Source organism: Ambystoma mexicanum, chromosome 9 (assembly GCF_040938575.1).
Source record: "Ambystoma mexicanum isolate Mex_15411 chromosome 9, UKY_AmexF1_1, whole genome shotgun sequence".
Classification (NCBI taxonomy): Eukaryota; Metazoa; Chordata; class Amphibia; order Caudata; family Ambystomatidae; genus Ambystoma; species Ambystoma mexicanum.
In genome coordinates, this window is record NC_090931.1 from 396,586,158 (window position 1) to 396,602,717 (window position 16,560).

The following is a 16,560-nucleotide window of genomic DNA, read 5'->3' on the forward strand; positions in this document are numbered from 1 at the left end:
TGGCCCTTGTGATGACCACTCATATGCAGTCAGTCCATTAATAATGTAGGGATCACGTGCTCCCGTTAGGTGGCAGGAGGTGGGGCAGAGTATGAATGCACAAGTCATTAGGCAGAGCAAAATGAATGTATCAGGGGTAAATTCAAGGCTGTATTATGTGTGCAATTACTTGTTTACTATCAAGACTTTTTGCTCTAGCCTAAAGCTACATGATGCTTCACTTTAAGTGTCCAGTGCACTTATAATTGCACTATTTTGAAGTTGCAGTCAATTCTTCGTAACCCACTATCACAGCACAGACTAAGCTTTTTCTTCCTCCATTGTGCACAGAGTGGTAGCATACATTCACTGTTTAGAGACCATCCACTCTGTGTGAGGAAATGGCTACTGCTCTGCAGGAGTACCGGGATGAGTTGTAGTGGCTAACTCCTACACAACCACAATACTACTAAACAACTAGTCATACCACTCATAAAAGTAAAACAGGCACAGCATGGATGGTACACCATCTTCCCATCTTCAAGTTTGTATGGGCCCGGGCAGTCATTGCTCCTCAAGAGGGGTGTGAGCCAGCAAGGATGCATCCAAAACAACAATCTGACTGTGATACAAAAATAAAATAAATATCAAAACAAGGGTCTACCAAATACAATACTTTAATGAAACTAAAATGAGAAACAACTTAACAAAACACAAACATCTGACCCCTGTAATGAAAAATGCACGGTAAGCATACTTTTGGTTGAAATGGGCACTCTGTGTATGAAGACAGGTTTATGCAGTTATCTTTGTAGCAAAGATCACGTTCAAACGTATGTGTATTTATAAGGTATGTGGTGGGGTCTTAATTGTAAATAGGGCCATTAGAAACCAATTCCAGGCAGACAGAACCACTATGGTATATATATTTATTTTCTAGAAACTGAACAGCTTTGAGCCGGGTTTCATGGAGTGGTGTATGTCGAGACAATCAAGCTGGTTTGAGCGGAGGCAAAAACTGTGCTCTTCAACAAGCAGCTATTGATTAGAGACTTGAAGGAAGCTTGGAAACTTGTGAAATATAGACCCCCCGTGTTCCGACCTCTTGAGCGTGTCTTGGCACATTGCTTCAATTGTAGTGGTGAGCCGGTATGACTGGGTCAAACCATGCATTGCAGTTTGACAGCAGCAATCAGATTGAAGGCACTGGAGAACATGCAGGTGAGGTTCAGTCAACAGCTTGAAGAGGATTGAAGCAAAGCAGCTGGACTGGATCTTGTATCTGCTTGAAGACCACTTGAGAATTGTGTAGTCAGCTCAAAGGTGGTTTGAATTGGTAAACAGAGCCCAATACAACTCCTTTCAAACATGGACTGCTGAAGAACCATGTCCAGGGTCTTGGAGGGAAGGTCAACTCTTCCTCTGAACTTTCCAGACAGAAAGGTTGTCAGTTGTCAGAGAACAGAGAACACTTGCACGTGTAACCCGTGTTACAGCAGGCTTTCCAACAGCAGGACACTCCATATATTTACCTAGAGTGGTTGGGAGGAAGATCTTGCCCCTTCCTTTAAAATCCTTATGTTCACCACAGGGGTTCTTGGGCAGACTAAACTCCAAATTAAGATCCCCAGCCCAACACAGTGACTCACAAAATCTCTGACAACTGTAGGCATCACAGGAAACCAATAATTAACACAATGACACCAGATGCTTTTAGCAATTGGTCCGCATAGGCCACTATATCCGACCAGAGGAGCTAATCAAACCACCACCAGGCCTTGAGGTTATACAGTTTATAGATAATGTAAATCTTGGGTTCTCACTGTTGTCAGGAATTTGGAAGGACAGAGTTTCTTTGTTAACTTCTGTGGAAGTATTCCCCAGTGCGATACACTTCTCTGCCTTCCAAGGGATAACTATCCAATGAGGGATATATTTTTCCTCATGGGAAAGTAGAAGTTGGCTAAGATTTTTTCCCTGCATGAGTCCACAACCATGTGCTTGCCAAATCCCTGCGCTGTAGCTGCACTCGACTTGTTCGTGAATTTCTGTGAATGCCAGCGCGAAGCAATGATTTTTTCTATTCGTACCGTTAAGGCAATGGGCCTCATTACAAGTTGAATGTGCAATTACTGGGCCATTATGGCCCTGCCGGACCCGGTAATTGCCCATTCGCGGGCGCTGCATATAAATGCTCCCCATTCCCTTTGAGCACCAAAGGGCCCAATGGGAATGGGGATGTTGGATGCACCAGCACCATTGCATCCGACATGGTCTGCTCGCGGGTGCGGTTACACCCGCCAGGCCAATCCTGGTGGGCAGTATGCCACCCACGAGCAGAACGCGTAGTTTGCCAGTTCAGTAACAACGGTACCAGCAAGCTTACTGGTACCGTTGTTACTGGACCGGCAAACTTATAATGAGGACCAATGAGTTTATGTGCACTGGACACAGTAACACTCCAAGATCCACCGTAACAGAATTGTGTGGGCATTGGCGAGTAGCCGCCAAAAAGTTGTACAAAGGTAACAGAAATCCACAGAGGTGGAAATTACTCAGGATTTGCACTTATCAGCAGGAGAGGAAAAATTCGGCAATTTCTGGGTTCTGCCTGTGGAAACTTTACCCAGCCTACTCAGAAATGCACATGTTTCTCTTTGGCTGCAATGTTGCCAAACTACAGTCCATGCAAGAGAACATGTTTGTATAATAATTTTTCAGCATTGAGCATTCAGAATATGAGGCATGATTAGCAGAGCTAACATTCTGAGAGAAACAAAAAATAACCGTATTATATAGTAAAAATTTTAAAAAAGTTTGGCATTGCCTCACGCTCGGATTCTCACAAACGCTTTCCCCCTCCTTGCTTTGGGGAAAAAGTCTGGCATTGAGCTACATGTTAAAGTACTTCTGATGGTAAAATAAAACAATGGTTCTCAATCCCCTGAGCACAGATAAGGCAGACTGCAAGCATTATGGTGGTGAGCCCTGCCTCTACTCATCATTTCCAGTTGCAGCTCCGCTCCTACACTGTGGCGATGGGCGAGAACAAACTATTGGGTTCCTGTAGAGGCCTCATTTGTGGTGGGATAATCACTGTTGACAATATATCAATGTATACAGGCCTTTTCGTCATTACCACAGCAGCCATCTTGTAGTGTACCATCTACTGCCAGCTGTAAATGTATTGCAACAAAGTGTTCATGACATTACAAATGACATGGCACAATCAGCATTTCAATCCAGTCAGTGAGCCCATGTTCATGTTCCTCTCAACACCAGAAATTGACAAAATGTCCACTCTCTATTTCAAAATGAACGCATTCCAAAATAGTAGAACTAGTCCCTCTTTAAAAGAAGTGCATGGTGTATAGATTGTTTTTCTAGAGGTGAATTCTTTCATATTCTCGGAGTGTACCTGCAGGCATTAAACCGAGAACAACGCAAGCAGTATGGTTATGTATTCATCTGTTGTTGACCATAGGGCGACGCATTCAAGCTTTCGTAATATCTGTGATCCTGTGTAGCAGGTGCGTGAGTGAGGATGTAAAGGCACGCGAGTCGATTAAAAGGTGTTTGAGAATCGCCTCGTCCCTGCCCTTGTTTTGCTGTTTTATGGCAAGCCTATATTGAATTGTTCCTTGTATGGCTACATGTAGTTGTAAATGATACCCGTTTCATTAACTGGATGGAGAGGACTATCTAACAGCGTTTACATGGTCCTCATTGAAGAGTGTTTTATTATTACAGGCAGACAACGTGAACAGTGAACCCACATGGGAAGATGGATGTAAATCTATCTGAAGAGGGTGGTGTGTCAAACTATGCTAGATGATGGAGGAAATAGACACTGCTGGCAATTAACATCCATGCAATTTTATACCCATTACACAGGGTGCCCAGTGTTGTTTAGTCCCTTTTGGCATTATGGATGTCTCAGTCAAAACTGTTTTAGGGTCTGAGGACAGTGTTTTCATTTTTAAAGAACAGGGATATCTATGTTTTACCCATGAGCAATGTGTCACTGCCTATTTTGTGAAATAGCGTGGAGTTAATATTTAAGGGACATACTGCAGTGTATCTGTACAGGCAGGGGCTAACCTAGTAAGACCAAATATGGATATACGTTTAATAGATATTGGCACACTAACATGATATGATATGATAAGTCATTCATAACGCGCCTGGGAAGACAAGCCCTGCCGCTTGGAACTTGGGTGGATTCTATATGGGTGGATTCCCTGGACTTGGTCCTTCCTCTCTAACTTGGCCATAGGTCAAATATCCCTTAGTAAAGCTTGATGGAACATCTGGCTGCCCATCTTCATTTCTCTGGGTATCGCCATGGTGAATTTTACACAAAAGGTATACATTCATAAAGGAAAATGTACCTTCTTCTGTTACATTACCGGGCTAGACTCTCTTGCCTCAAATTATTTGCTATGACCTCTTGGATCTCCTCTATCCTTATAGTGCAATTATTGGAAGGCTAAATTAAATCTACACTGGATCTTGTGGGATTTCCTCACTCTTCAGTACACCAAATGGTGAATTTAGAAAAACCTTTGTGAAGATATATTGCCTAAAATGTCACTTGCATTTGAAAGCAGTTTTGAAGCGGCTTTTAATGGGATAGCCCAACCCATCACGGGTGTCTGTGTCCACAGTACCTAAGAGCAGAAGACTCTGCAGCTACAAAGACAATAAGGTGACCCACAGAATATGGATGCAGAACCGACACACAATTGCTACGTTTCCAGATACATTTTACTCCACAGGAAATGTCCAGTGCATATCCTCTGCTGGAAAACATGTGCTGGGAGATACCGTACTGTGCTGATCATGGTGCCTGTGCCAGTAAGTATCCCAACACAAGCCACCAGCCAGAAAATTAAAAACCATCAAAACCCCCTTTTCCAGATTCCAGATCCTGCTACTTATTATAGCAGTGCCTGCTCTATACTCACAAGTTCCTGCTATTTCTAATGTCCCCTTTCCTGAAACACCCTTGCCCAGTGGTTCCTGCTTTAGTTGCCCCTTGTCTACTGTTGGGGTATTTGATCAGATCCAAAGCCACACGGCTACCTGATGTAATTCTTATATTGGGATCATGAGAGGCAAGCTAAAAACCAGACCTGGTGCACCCTAGGACACAATTTTCCACGTGAATGGTATTTCATTGGTGGTATTTCATTGGTGTAGAAACGCTGCAAAGACTTACCAGATCAACGGAAGACTGTAATATGGGGAATCAGATCTTCATGATTTGAGCCACAATGTTTTGGTGACTCTTGTTTTTTTCCGTCGATGGTAGTCAAAATGCCTCCTTAGCTTTGCACCTTTCTATATGCCATCACAAGTAGCTGTAACACACAATAAATAGACCAATGCTGATCTAATTCTTTTCAGGTACTTTATAAGCAATAGTTCATTATGACATTCTCTGCAATACAGAAATGAAATCACACATCACTATTTCATATTTTCTCTTTTTCAGTGATAGCAGAATCCACATTTCAGGCTAAAACAGAGATGTGGGCACACTTTTCAGCAACTGCATCCACTGCGATAAAACTTTTGCTCCCACACTAAATTTCAATTACACTTCTAACGCTGCCATCCAAAACACGGCTATCCAATGGCCTTGAAAAGTATCATTCATTTTAGTAGAGCCCTGAGCTTTCAGTTTATATATGTGAAATCTTCTTCTTGGACTGTGAAGAAAAAACACAAGAAAATAGCTATCTATGTTTGTAATTGTAAAAATCTACACACACCTCACTTATGCTCACCTAAAGAATGATTGAAGTATTCACACCAGCAAAGTCAGCGATGCATCGCTTCAGTGTGACCTTGGTTCCAGCTCAGCTGTCACTCCCTCAGCACACCCTCCTCGGCAGAAGGGTTCTTTTCTCTCACCACCGGCTCGCACACAAAAGGCAGAAAAATCAAGCAAACAATCACAGCCAGAAAGATATTCAGAGAGACAATCTTTCTTTTAGTTCTCTCTCTGCTCTTCCCTGTTCAAGGGTTCTCTCCTCCACAAGCCTCTTATTGTAAATGTCCCATAGAAAAGTGTAAGAATTGCCTGCCCCTGACTCTGGTGTCACATGTCAATCAGACACGACCTCCTCCGACAAACTCTCTAGAATCTTCCAGAGGACACATGTCTTCTTGTCACCTTTGGACAGAGATTCAAAGTAGCAAATGGATGCCAATAAGTCACATTGGCTTCCTGCGCTGGAAGTTCTAAACAATAAGTTTGCTTTGAGCAACATGAACTTGCACATGCCATGCACTTCAATTTGTCACATCGTCACTGCAAAACAGATTTAATTCTGCATGCTTATTTCTTGCATTTTCAAACTGAGATTGCACAGCCTGTGCTTGCCATCTCATAAAATGAGTCGGCTTGTACCAATGATCTGCACCAATATTTCGCACCAAAGAGCTATGGACTGGGCTGCCTTCAATATTAGTAAGGAATTACAGATTAGCATATTAGGGTATTAATGGTCAGTATTTATTAGTCTTCATTGCAACTCAGTCCATGCTATACCATGATGTAGCATTATGCTATGTTCTATCATCAGTTATTATGCAATGTAGAATTCAAACTCCCCTATGTATTTTTGTCTCACACCAGAGTCTGACATCAGAGTCTCACAGAGTCTGAGTTTGTCAGAATTCTACACCAGCTGAAGTTCGAAGCCCCATTTTCCCTACACTACTCTCGTGTCCTCTCTTTTCTTGTTCACCTCTTTTCTTTCTACTGTTGTTAAGTCTTGTTTTCTCCTCAACCGCCCCTCCTCTTCTTACTCATTCCCTGCCTGCCAGTGTCTCGCTGCCCAGCAGTTCCTGCTCCATACAGAGCAAGATTTGCACTCCCTGTCTTTCCCTCTGCCCTGCCCCTTCCTGTTTCTGGTGTTCTCGCGCTTCCTGCATGTATTATCTTTCTCTTCCTTTCTTGCTTTTCGGAGGTGTCACTTTCTGCTTCATGGTTAAAAAATTAACCCCTTTGCAACTTTTCATTTTGTGAAAAGAAAATATCAGCGCTCTTGCTTCTGCACACCTATTTGTCTAGGTTCTCTGAGGATTACATGACGACATATTTGAAATTTTGTTTAGTAAATATGTACTTCAACAAAAGTTTGTGTTCAAATTCCTAGAAACTGAGAGAAGAGCAGACCTTTTTCTGTGGGCTGGTGCTGGCGAGGCAGCAATCGCTTGAACTGCGAAAGACCTGCACTCTTACGTTGGTGCTACGCCAGGTTATGAACCCTGCACATATGTCCCCAAAGTATCCCACCATTCTTACAATCACAAAAATGTCTTGATACAGTGCTTCATCCTAGGTTCCTCAGGCTTCTAGGCGCTGGAACAATAGATTTTATTACTCACTTAATGGTACTCAAATGATGAACTGGGATTTATGAAGAGATGAGTTGGACTTGCCAGGTCCACCAGATTTACTTTTTTATTTAAGAAAATAATATAGTCTCCTTTCAGACATTTCTGGGTCCTTTGTACATAGAGCTCGCTTCTTTGTCAAGGTCATACATCCCAAAGACAGGGGTTTCCTGGTGGAGTGTTCATCGAAGATAAGTAGCCATTACTGATCTATTGGCACCAGCGAGGTGGGGTTAGAGGACCAGGGAGGGTCACAGACAGAGTTGGTGACACAATGTATCACGGGACAAATTGGGTGGGACCAAAGGATAAGCTTAGGGTTGGGGCAGAAAAGGTGAAGAAGAGATTGAAAGTGGATGCCAGCTGTTGTCTATTTTATAGGGGTTAAAGTCAGGCTGAGGACAGCTGTACTCATTCACTGTGGCAACCATTCCTTAGTTAAAGGCTTTGCTGAACAGTTGATTGATGTTTTCTTTGTATCACACGTGAACACAAGTGTTTCAGAGTGTTCAGAGTTCTGTTTTCAACATCTTTCTGAAGGTAAGGTAGCTCAGTTGGCTTCCTAGTGCTGGGTTAAGGGTGTGCCCCAATCTAGATTCTACAGTCTCTAGGGATTGCCCTCCAATTCTTTGTTGGCATGGCAGTCCTTATTCATCATCATCATCATCTATTAGGCTTTTACACTTCGTTGAGGGGAGACCACATTTTCCTACAGTAACTTTGGGACTGTGAAATCTTCTCCTGGTGTAACCCTAACTTGCTTGCATTATTTTGCATCCTGCACAAATTGTGGTCCCTCCTTTTTGTACCGATTCAGAATATTCATTAGTAACAGAGCTGCAGGCCTTTGTCTATCCCAAAATGCCCTTGATGATCATGATGACAAAACTGATAGAGCCTATTTTCTTACTCCCCATACTTTCTACACTTTTTATCTTTGTAATTGTTTTTATATGACGCGATTAATACCAGCAAGCGGTTTCTAAGCGCGGGATCGGGATTCAAACCTTTGTTGCGATGTGTTGTCTTGCTTCCAAGACAAATGCCTTGCCCCTGATCTATCCTTCCTCCCCAATGCCATGGGAAAGATGCCAAGTATATTGTAAAGAGGAGGGTACAAGTCTTAGAGAAATTAGGTACAGGTTGAATTAGCCTAAAAGATGTATTTAACTTTATAAATGCACTTTATGTGTTAAAAGGCACTTCAAGGCACCAAGCAATACAAGGGAGGGGGATTGACAAAAGGAATAGGGAAAGGACAGGTTACAAGTCGTACTATCACAACCGTGCTAACATCCTTTTCCAGAAACTAACAAACATTAGTACCCGGTGGGGGCGGGGCTTAGGCCAGCCAATAAGGAGGCTCAGAGCGGAACATTACTACAGTAATCCCACTGCTCCAAGTCTCCCCAGTGCAGGAGGCCACCATCTTCCCTGCTAGGTTACCAGGTAAGTGGTCGCCCTAGCCCTGCTACCCCTCTACCCTTTTCCACGGCTTGGGTACCTTTTCCACCCCCATCAGACTTAAATTCTTTTTCCTTCTCCAAAGGGAACACTACTGTTCCCAGCACGTCCCGCTGTGTGACTTGCCACCATGGAAAGTGAGAAGGGGTTACTTAGGCCCTTCTCACCCGATCCATGGCGACCATCTTTTTTAGTTGTGAAACATTAAATAAAACTATTAGTACCCTGGTCCAGCGGGCCTGTAACTATGGGCCCCGGGGACATTACCTGGAGTGGTAATGGCCCCCCCATCCCAATTTAGGGCTTATTGCTTAAATGCATAAGATTGCATAACAGCATTTCAATGGAAGATTATTACAGTGATCGTGCTTCACATCCAACAGATATGAGGGGGTCAACATCTTCCTTCAGGATTTCTGTTGTTACATTTTCTGTATTCTCGGAATGCATTGTTGGGGGGAAACGTGCTTGCCTTGGAAGCAAGATGATATGGAGCACCACAGGTTCGATCCCTGGGTCCGCGCTTAGAAACCTCTGGGTATTAAGTGTGTTATAAATAGCCTATCATATCATCATATCACATTATATCACTCATGACGTGGAGAGAAACTTTAAAACCAGGGTCTGGTACAGGTCCACTTTGCAATAAAGCATGGCACAATTTCTATGACCTGTAATGGAGCAACATTAGAGGAAAGGGCCTGTGGTCATAAGGAAACTGTGTGGCCCTCTTGTTTTCTGGGGCAACAAGCGTAAACATGTGCACTGCGGACGGCATTGTTATTGTGACGACTTCTTTGCTGCAGTAGTTTGGAATTTGATGTCTATTAAGAGCAGTGGTGGAAGTGGAAAACAAGAACTAGTGGTACTCTGGCTGCATCCAAAATGGAGGGAATGGGATGGTCGGGTGGCAGGGGAGGGGGAAGTCGGGGGTGGGGTAGAGGTGTTGAGTGTGGGGGAGGGTTGACCATGGCACAAACTTTGTCTCAGATTGTTGGATTTCAAGGTCTACAGTAATAATGCCTTATAGAGTTTAGTTACAAAAGCACAACATGCATGATAAAGCCACATGACAACATGTACATCCTTATAGCAACAGGTTAAGCCAAAAGAATATCATTGTGGCTTTAATTTTCACATATTGAATGGTAAACTATAAGTCCCAGAATGCAAGATAATGCCAACCTGAAAAATCTAGTTAACCCCACTGTACTTTCGGTGATTTAAGACATGTAATAAAATAAGTTGTGTAATAACCAAAGATAGATATGCAGATTCTTTGTCACAAACTTCCATCTCATTGTTATTCCTGATGTAGAAAACATGCGACTAGTGACTTAAGGAAACTACATTTTTTCGCATGTCAGGCTATCATCATGGATATAAACACATCTTTAAATGGGAGCTTTGTGTTGCTCACTTTAACTATCACAGATTTGCAAGGTAACTGATGATCTGCAACCTCTTTGAGTTGGAAATGTTTCATCATGCATATGAAAGGCTCTGCCACTGATTAAAGAAATGTGTTTGCAACTTGAGCACCATAATGACCTGTATAGCCACAGACGCTCTGTGTCTGCCTGTCTAGCTGTAACTTGGGAAACTGGCAGTGCTTGAGTGTCCAGCCTGAGCCATTTCTATATTTGGCACAAGATTAAGAGAAAGCGTCAATGACACATTTTTTGAGCTTTTGAACTAAAGGCACGCTCTGTAAAAAGCAAACTAACCAGTGGTATGGCGTTACCAGTGGTTTATATTACACTCCCATCTCTGATTAATAGAGCACGTTTATATCTTCTTCGTTGCAGTAGTTTATACCCTCAGAGCTGTTTTAGGGATAAGTTGGAATACTGGTTTTTGGGATGTTGTTCTGATCACAGTCTAGTAGGGATGCTGATGTGCTAGTGATAAGTTTTTGATATGCTTGTGATGTCACTTTGATATGTATATTGTAGCGTGGGTGTGGTTGTAATACGATTCTGATGTTGCTGTGAGGAGTTTTGTTATGAAGATGTGGTTGTGACTTCGGTGTTGTTTTGATGAGGATATAATGCTGTGATAGATATGTAATGTCTGATGTGGTTGTGATGTGGATGTTGTGATGTGATTGTTATATGGAGATTATTGTTTTTAGGTTATTATTTTGGATGTGATTAAGAGTTTCTAAGCAAATTAAGTTATGGTGGAAGACAAATTGCCCAGAGAAAAGGGTCAGGCAAAGGTGGGTAAATGGCTTGCAAAATTTGTAAAAACAAAGCACTAAATTAATCTGTTTTATAGCAATTACTTGAAATGTGCAACCACATAATCAATCACGCTATGTTATATAGCATTTGTATAGCTCCTACTGCCATTGGCATGTCCTCAAGCGCTGTGGCATGACAGCTGGTGCCCTGTGAAGCACCTTACGAAATGTATTGCAATGGCTATCGTGTGGTAGCTGTGAACTTGTGTTTAATTTAGCACGTGTATAGTGGAGGCATCCAGCTTATCCGTAGATATTTGCAGACTTAATGCATTATCACGATCGAAATCCAGCAACAAAGACGGGTCGATCTGCCTTGTGAATCAGCTGACTTGGTTCCAGAGAGACACAGAGATCCCCAGTGTGCACAGCAAAAACCTCACGCTCACATAAATGGCACAGGCTGCCTTAAAACATGTGCATTCCTCCCCCTTACCTTAGTGTGGGCTATTTATCAAGTTTATAATTCCCAACCCAGCCCACCATATCTTCTTGATTCTCTATTGGTGCTTGCAGTGTTGCCAGGTCAGAAAGAAAAAACAAAAGCTGAATGCCTTCCCAAAACAAGCCCAAAACAAGCAGACTCCCATCCAAATAAGCTGAAAAAACAAGCCATCACTTAAAATGCTGTGGATAGGTTTCAAAAGAAAGAAACATAACAGAATAGCATAACTATACATAGAGAGAACACATAGGGCCTCATTACGAGGTTGGCGGTAACCCCGTACAACAGAATTCGGCGCCTGACTTGCCGGTGCCAGTGGGACATTACAAGTTCCAGGGGCACGGGAAGTCAGGTGATGGATTTTGTAATTCCCCATTCCTATGGAGTCCCATAGTACTCCATGGGAGTGGGGAGATGGAAGCACCGGTACTGTTGCTAAGGGTGTCGGTGCTTCCGTGACGACTCTGCCTACCAGGGCGAATGCGCCCGGCAGGGTCAGACCTGTTGGGTGCAGCGGCCCCGGCAAGCAGGCTCGTAGTATGGCGATCCAGAAATAAGGGTGCCAGTAACCTTACCAGCATCCTTGGTTCCGGACTGCCACACTTGTAATGAGGCCCATAGTGTTAGAACAAAAAAATTGTATTATAATTGCCTTTTTCTGACATTTAGTATCTCTTGTTTCCATTTCTTGTATATATCTTATTTATAAGTATATCATTGGTTATTCACCTAATGTGCCTAATCTAACTCTGCCCCACCAATGTGGCCGCTGGAGAGCAAGCATTGGTAAAGCCACGGAAGTCCTGTTAACAGTCCTGTTTAAAACAAGCTTTGGCAAAGCCACTGACACCCTGCTAAGTAAAAGAAATGCTTAGTAAAAGAAATGTTCACTTCTGCCAAATAAGATGTTGTACAAAAGGAAAATGACACATTTTAAAGAAAATAAACTGCAACTGTGTTAAATGAAGATTTGAATTGTCTTGTTTTTTATTAAAATATTCTTTCAAATTTGAGGTATACACAATTTGTTGCAAAGGAATGCAGGCTGACCAAACCCATAGGTAAAAACAAATCATTAGCTTTAGTTTGCAGAGAAGCAAATGCACACATGCAATAGATACAATGGCCTACAAGGCGATGGGTAGAGTGCTATTCCTCTTGCTGCAAATTGGTATACCCTGAAAATAAAGCTTAGCGAGGGGGCATTATTTGCTAAAGAAATAGCTAAGTGCAGTTGAACTTTTATGCCACAAATAAAATCAAAAATAAAAAAAACCTAAACTCTGTGAAATATGTTTCCATATTAAAATCCTAAATAACTGCAACCAAAACGTTGAAACTAGGTTGACATTATTTTTCCAATATGTAAATCCAGTAAAAATGTGTGCTTAGTGTTGCTGGATTGTTTTTACAGAGAAACAAGTAGGTAAAAATCCAAAGGAAATCCTCCAACCCAAGACAAATAAATCCCTGCTTGGAAAAAAATCATAAAATAAATCCTAAATAAAGGCAAACAAAATCTGAAGCCTGAAAGCAAAACAGAAGCAATCCAAAAATAATCAAAAAAGTGGATTTTTTTTAAGGACTCAACGAGCAATCAGAGCAAAAGATTTAACATGGTTACAGCACAGCCAATCCAGGGGAATGCCTGGAATCCTCTCCCCTTCTCATTACAGGAAGTGTAGTCAGGGTAGCCACCGTCAATTATAGCCCTACTTTTATGTCAGTTACTCCCACTTTTTATTTTTAAAATCTGGTCACCCTGTGCAGAAAGCTTCGGGGGCAGAGGACAGGGGTGTTATTCTAAATACCGGTGTTTGATGTCTGACAAAAAGGTTTGCCTTGGCTTCTCTAGACAAGGAGCTACAGAGAGAACTGCCAAAACCACTGGCAATCCTTAGAGGGTCAGAGGCGATGTCTTCTCCTTCCTCCCCTTCACAGTCTATTGCATATGACCGGACCTATTCCCAGTCCGACCCTGTGCCACAGCACTCTCACACACTCCCAGAGTCCCCTGATGACAGAATTGGGAAATCCCCCCGGATAGCACCCCCCTACAGACTGACTGGTCTGCACTAAAGGAGACATCAAACATTGCTTCATTGACTCACCCCAAAACATGGAATATGCCAACTCTCTAAAATTAGATAGGGGAGTTAAACCACTCACAACCCACCCCAACCTGTGCTGTGGTAAAAAAGGTGTGCACATTTCTGCGTCATTGAACCATTCGCTCAGACATACTCCGCGAAGGGATGCAAATGTCCCTATGCATGAGACTGTGCAGCATTGCACAGTGCTGATTAATCTCTAGTACACATGGCAGTGGGCCAGAGTTGACACGTGATTTCACTCTGAGAATATGTAGCACACACGTGGGCGCGCACACCCACACACACAAGCACACAACCAACTGGTTCCGTATGTTTCTTACCCCAGATTCCTAATGACATGGTAACACTACCTCTTCTATTGACTGTGTTTTATTCCGTTTAAAGGATTTGATTGGTTATGTAGATAGGTTTTTACAGTATGTGTGATGAACTTTGAAACATGTATTACAAGAGTGCAGGTTGCTGTACAATGTGTTACTCTTCTTTTTTGTTTTCTGTATGGATTATATGTATTATATAAAATCTGCATGGAACACATCAAGAAATCAGAATTAACAGTGTCTCTGTTTATTTACCAACCTTTACTGATTACATTTACAACCTTGTTCAATATTTTTTAATTTCTAATTTGAGCACACACAGATGTTCCTGGTAAACAATGTTAAATGACACCCTTTGCCTTTGGGATCGTTTCTTGTAACATTACACAACATTTCAATGTACTCCCTTAGCGGGAAAATGCCATGATGTCCCAAAAGACCATAGGATGCCTCTGAACATGATACCATTGTTTTTCCTACAGAAATCCGCGAGGCCTTCCGGGTGCTGGACCGAGATGGGAACGGCTTCATATCCAAGCAAGAGCTGGGCATGGCCATGCGCTCCTTGGGGTACATGCCCAGTGAAGTAGAGCTGGCCATTATAATGCAACGCCTGGATATGGATGGTAAGGACCAAAGCACCCCATGATGGACAGTGTATTCATCATTGTTCAAGATCTATCTTCTGTGGCCATGAATTGATGGGCAGTCAAGTAGCACTTCATAACCCAGCCTGATGGGAAATAATGAAATGCGGGGAAGGGGAGAAGGGGGTGGAGTGCACAGGCCTTTTAACATGACTCATGAGTGGCAGCTGTGAAGAGAATCAAAAGGACCTGGATCTAAGAAGTGGAGCCATTATTGGAATCACTGATGAAACATAGAACATGGAAATGTATTGGAACTCGCCTGTTGCGGGATCCATCAGGGACGCTTTTGTGAGGTGCATGATGGGGAAAGATGCGAGACGTGGAGTGACTGGCAGGGTGTCTGGCAGTGGTCAGATTAGGAGGGATAGGGGTGGGGATGAGAACTGAGAACATTGACTACACGAGCAGAGAACACATAGGAGCAGGGGACAGGGCCAAGTGTTGCATTGGGACTTGAACAAAGAGAAAACAAGTGGCCATCTTTCTCTCTTCGGTGTGTGGGACTATTTCTCAATCTGCATTTTGACACAAACACCACTATTAGTCCTGAGCAGGGCTGGACTGGCCTATTGGGAACGCTAGCGATTTCCCAGTAGGTCTCTGCACCTGGACTGGCCTATTGGGAACTCTAGCGATTTCCCAGTAGGCTTATGCACCCTGGGCCTCTGTTGTGTGGTAACCTATTTTACTTTCAAATGTTCTCATGGGGCTTGCTGAAAATGTGTAATATGTCCCACTTTGAAAATGATTTCCAGGGCCTCTTTTGGTTCTCAGTTCACCCCTGGTCAAGAGTACAGTTTATATTGGAATGATTAATATTTTCAAAGCCCAGTTATGGTATGCATTACGCTTTAACTCAATGATAATAATTGTGGTCTTTTAGCGGGTCGTCCTAAGTCATTGCAGTTCCCTTCAATATATGACTTCTTTAAGGGAAGTCACTATGATAATGTACTGCTTCAATCTATAGACAATAATGTATTAGTCTTCTCAACATTAGGGTAGTTGTGGCGGCACAGTTCATTCTTCCTGACTTCCTTTCATAAATGGGCGGCTCTATCTTAAAGGGCGGCTGAGCAGTGTTCTGCACCCATCCAGCCATCTTGGAGGTGCTGGCTAAACCAGCGCGCGGGCAGCACACAGGAGTTCTCGCTCTCCCTACAGGATTTCCAAGCCATATTGCACTACTGCTGGGACCTATTGCTTTCCCAGCCAGACCTGTCTCATTGGGTATACTGGCTGGGTGCCTGCAGAGAGCAGGGCCTCTCCAGGGCAGCCTCCTCTCATAGCGGGTGAAAGGAAGTATTGGGGTGCTGAAGTTTCAGAGTCCCAGACATTCAAAAGGTCTGCATGCCCGTGTCTCTGAAACTTGATCATGCAATGCTTCCTGGTTTGTTCCTGGGGCGCCATGATCGTGCTTGCTGGGATCGAGAAGCAAGCAAACAGAGTTTCATGAGCCAGGCAGGTAATGCAATTAATAATAAAATGGTATATGTATGTGTGTGCACATGTGCATCGTGTATGTGCACATATGAATGTGTGTTTTTGCGTGTGTGTATTTATGTGTATGTGCATGCACGTTGTGCTTGGGCGAGGCTGATTATTGTCTTTAAGTGGCAGTGCTGGCATACATTCTAGGCACCAGCATCATGGAAGTGTTTGCATTGGCAATGATAGCATATATTAGAGGCACCAACATCATGGAGGCTTTTACAGTGGCAATGATTGTGACAAATGACTACTTCTCTGCAGGAGTATATTGATGAGAAGTGCCTAAAGTGCCTACTCATCCCCAAAATACTACTAACCCAGCAGGGGAAACAGGCACTGCCCGACAGGTATAACTCCTTTGCTTTTTTTGGTAACGTGGGTAGAGGGCAGGCTATACTCTTCAGAAGTAGTGTGCGCTGGTACAGAATCAATTCATACAGCA

At 43.0% G+C, this 16,560-nt stretch overlaps 1 protein-coding gene across 1 annotated transcript in view; it reads left to right on the top strand.

The window, feature by feature from the left end:
• The window catches only part of CALN1 (calneuron 1), a 2,795,902-nt gene that overhangs the window by 1,394,374 nt on the left and 1,384,968 nt on the right, over positions 1 to 16,560 (top strand). The window contains exon 3 of the mRNA XM_069614884.1: positions 14,460 to 14,603. Coding sequence (XP_069470985.1) covers positions 14,460 to 14,603 — 144 coding nt within the window. The remainder of the gene's footprint in view (positions 1 to 14,459; positions 14,604 to 16,560) is intronic.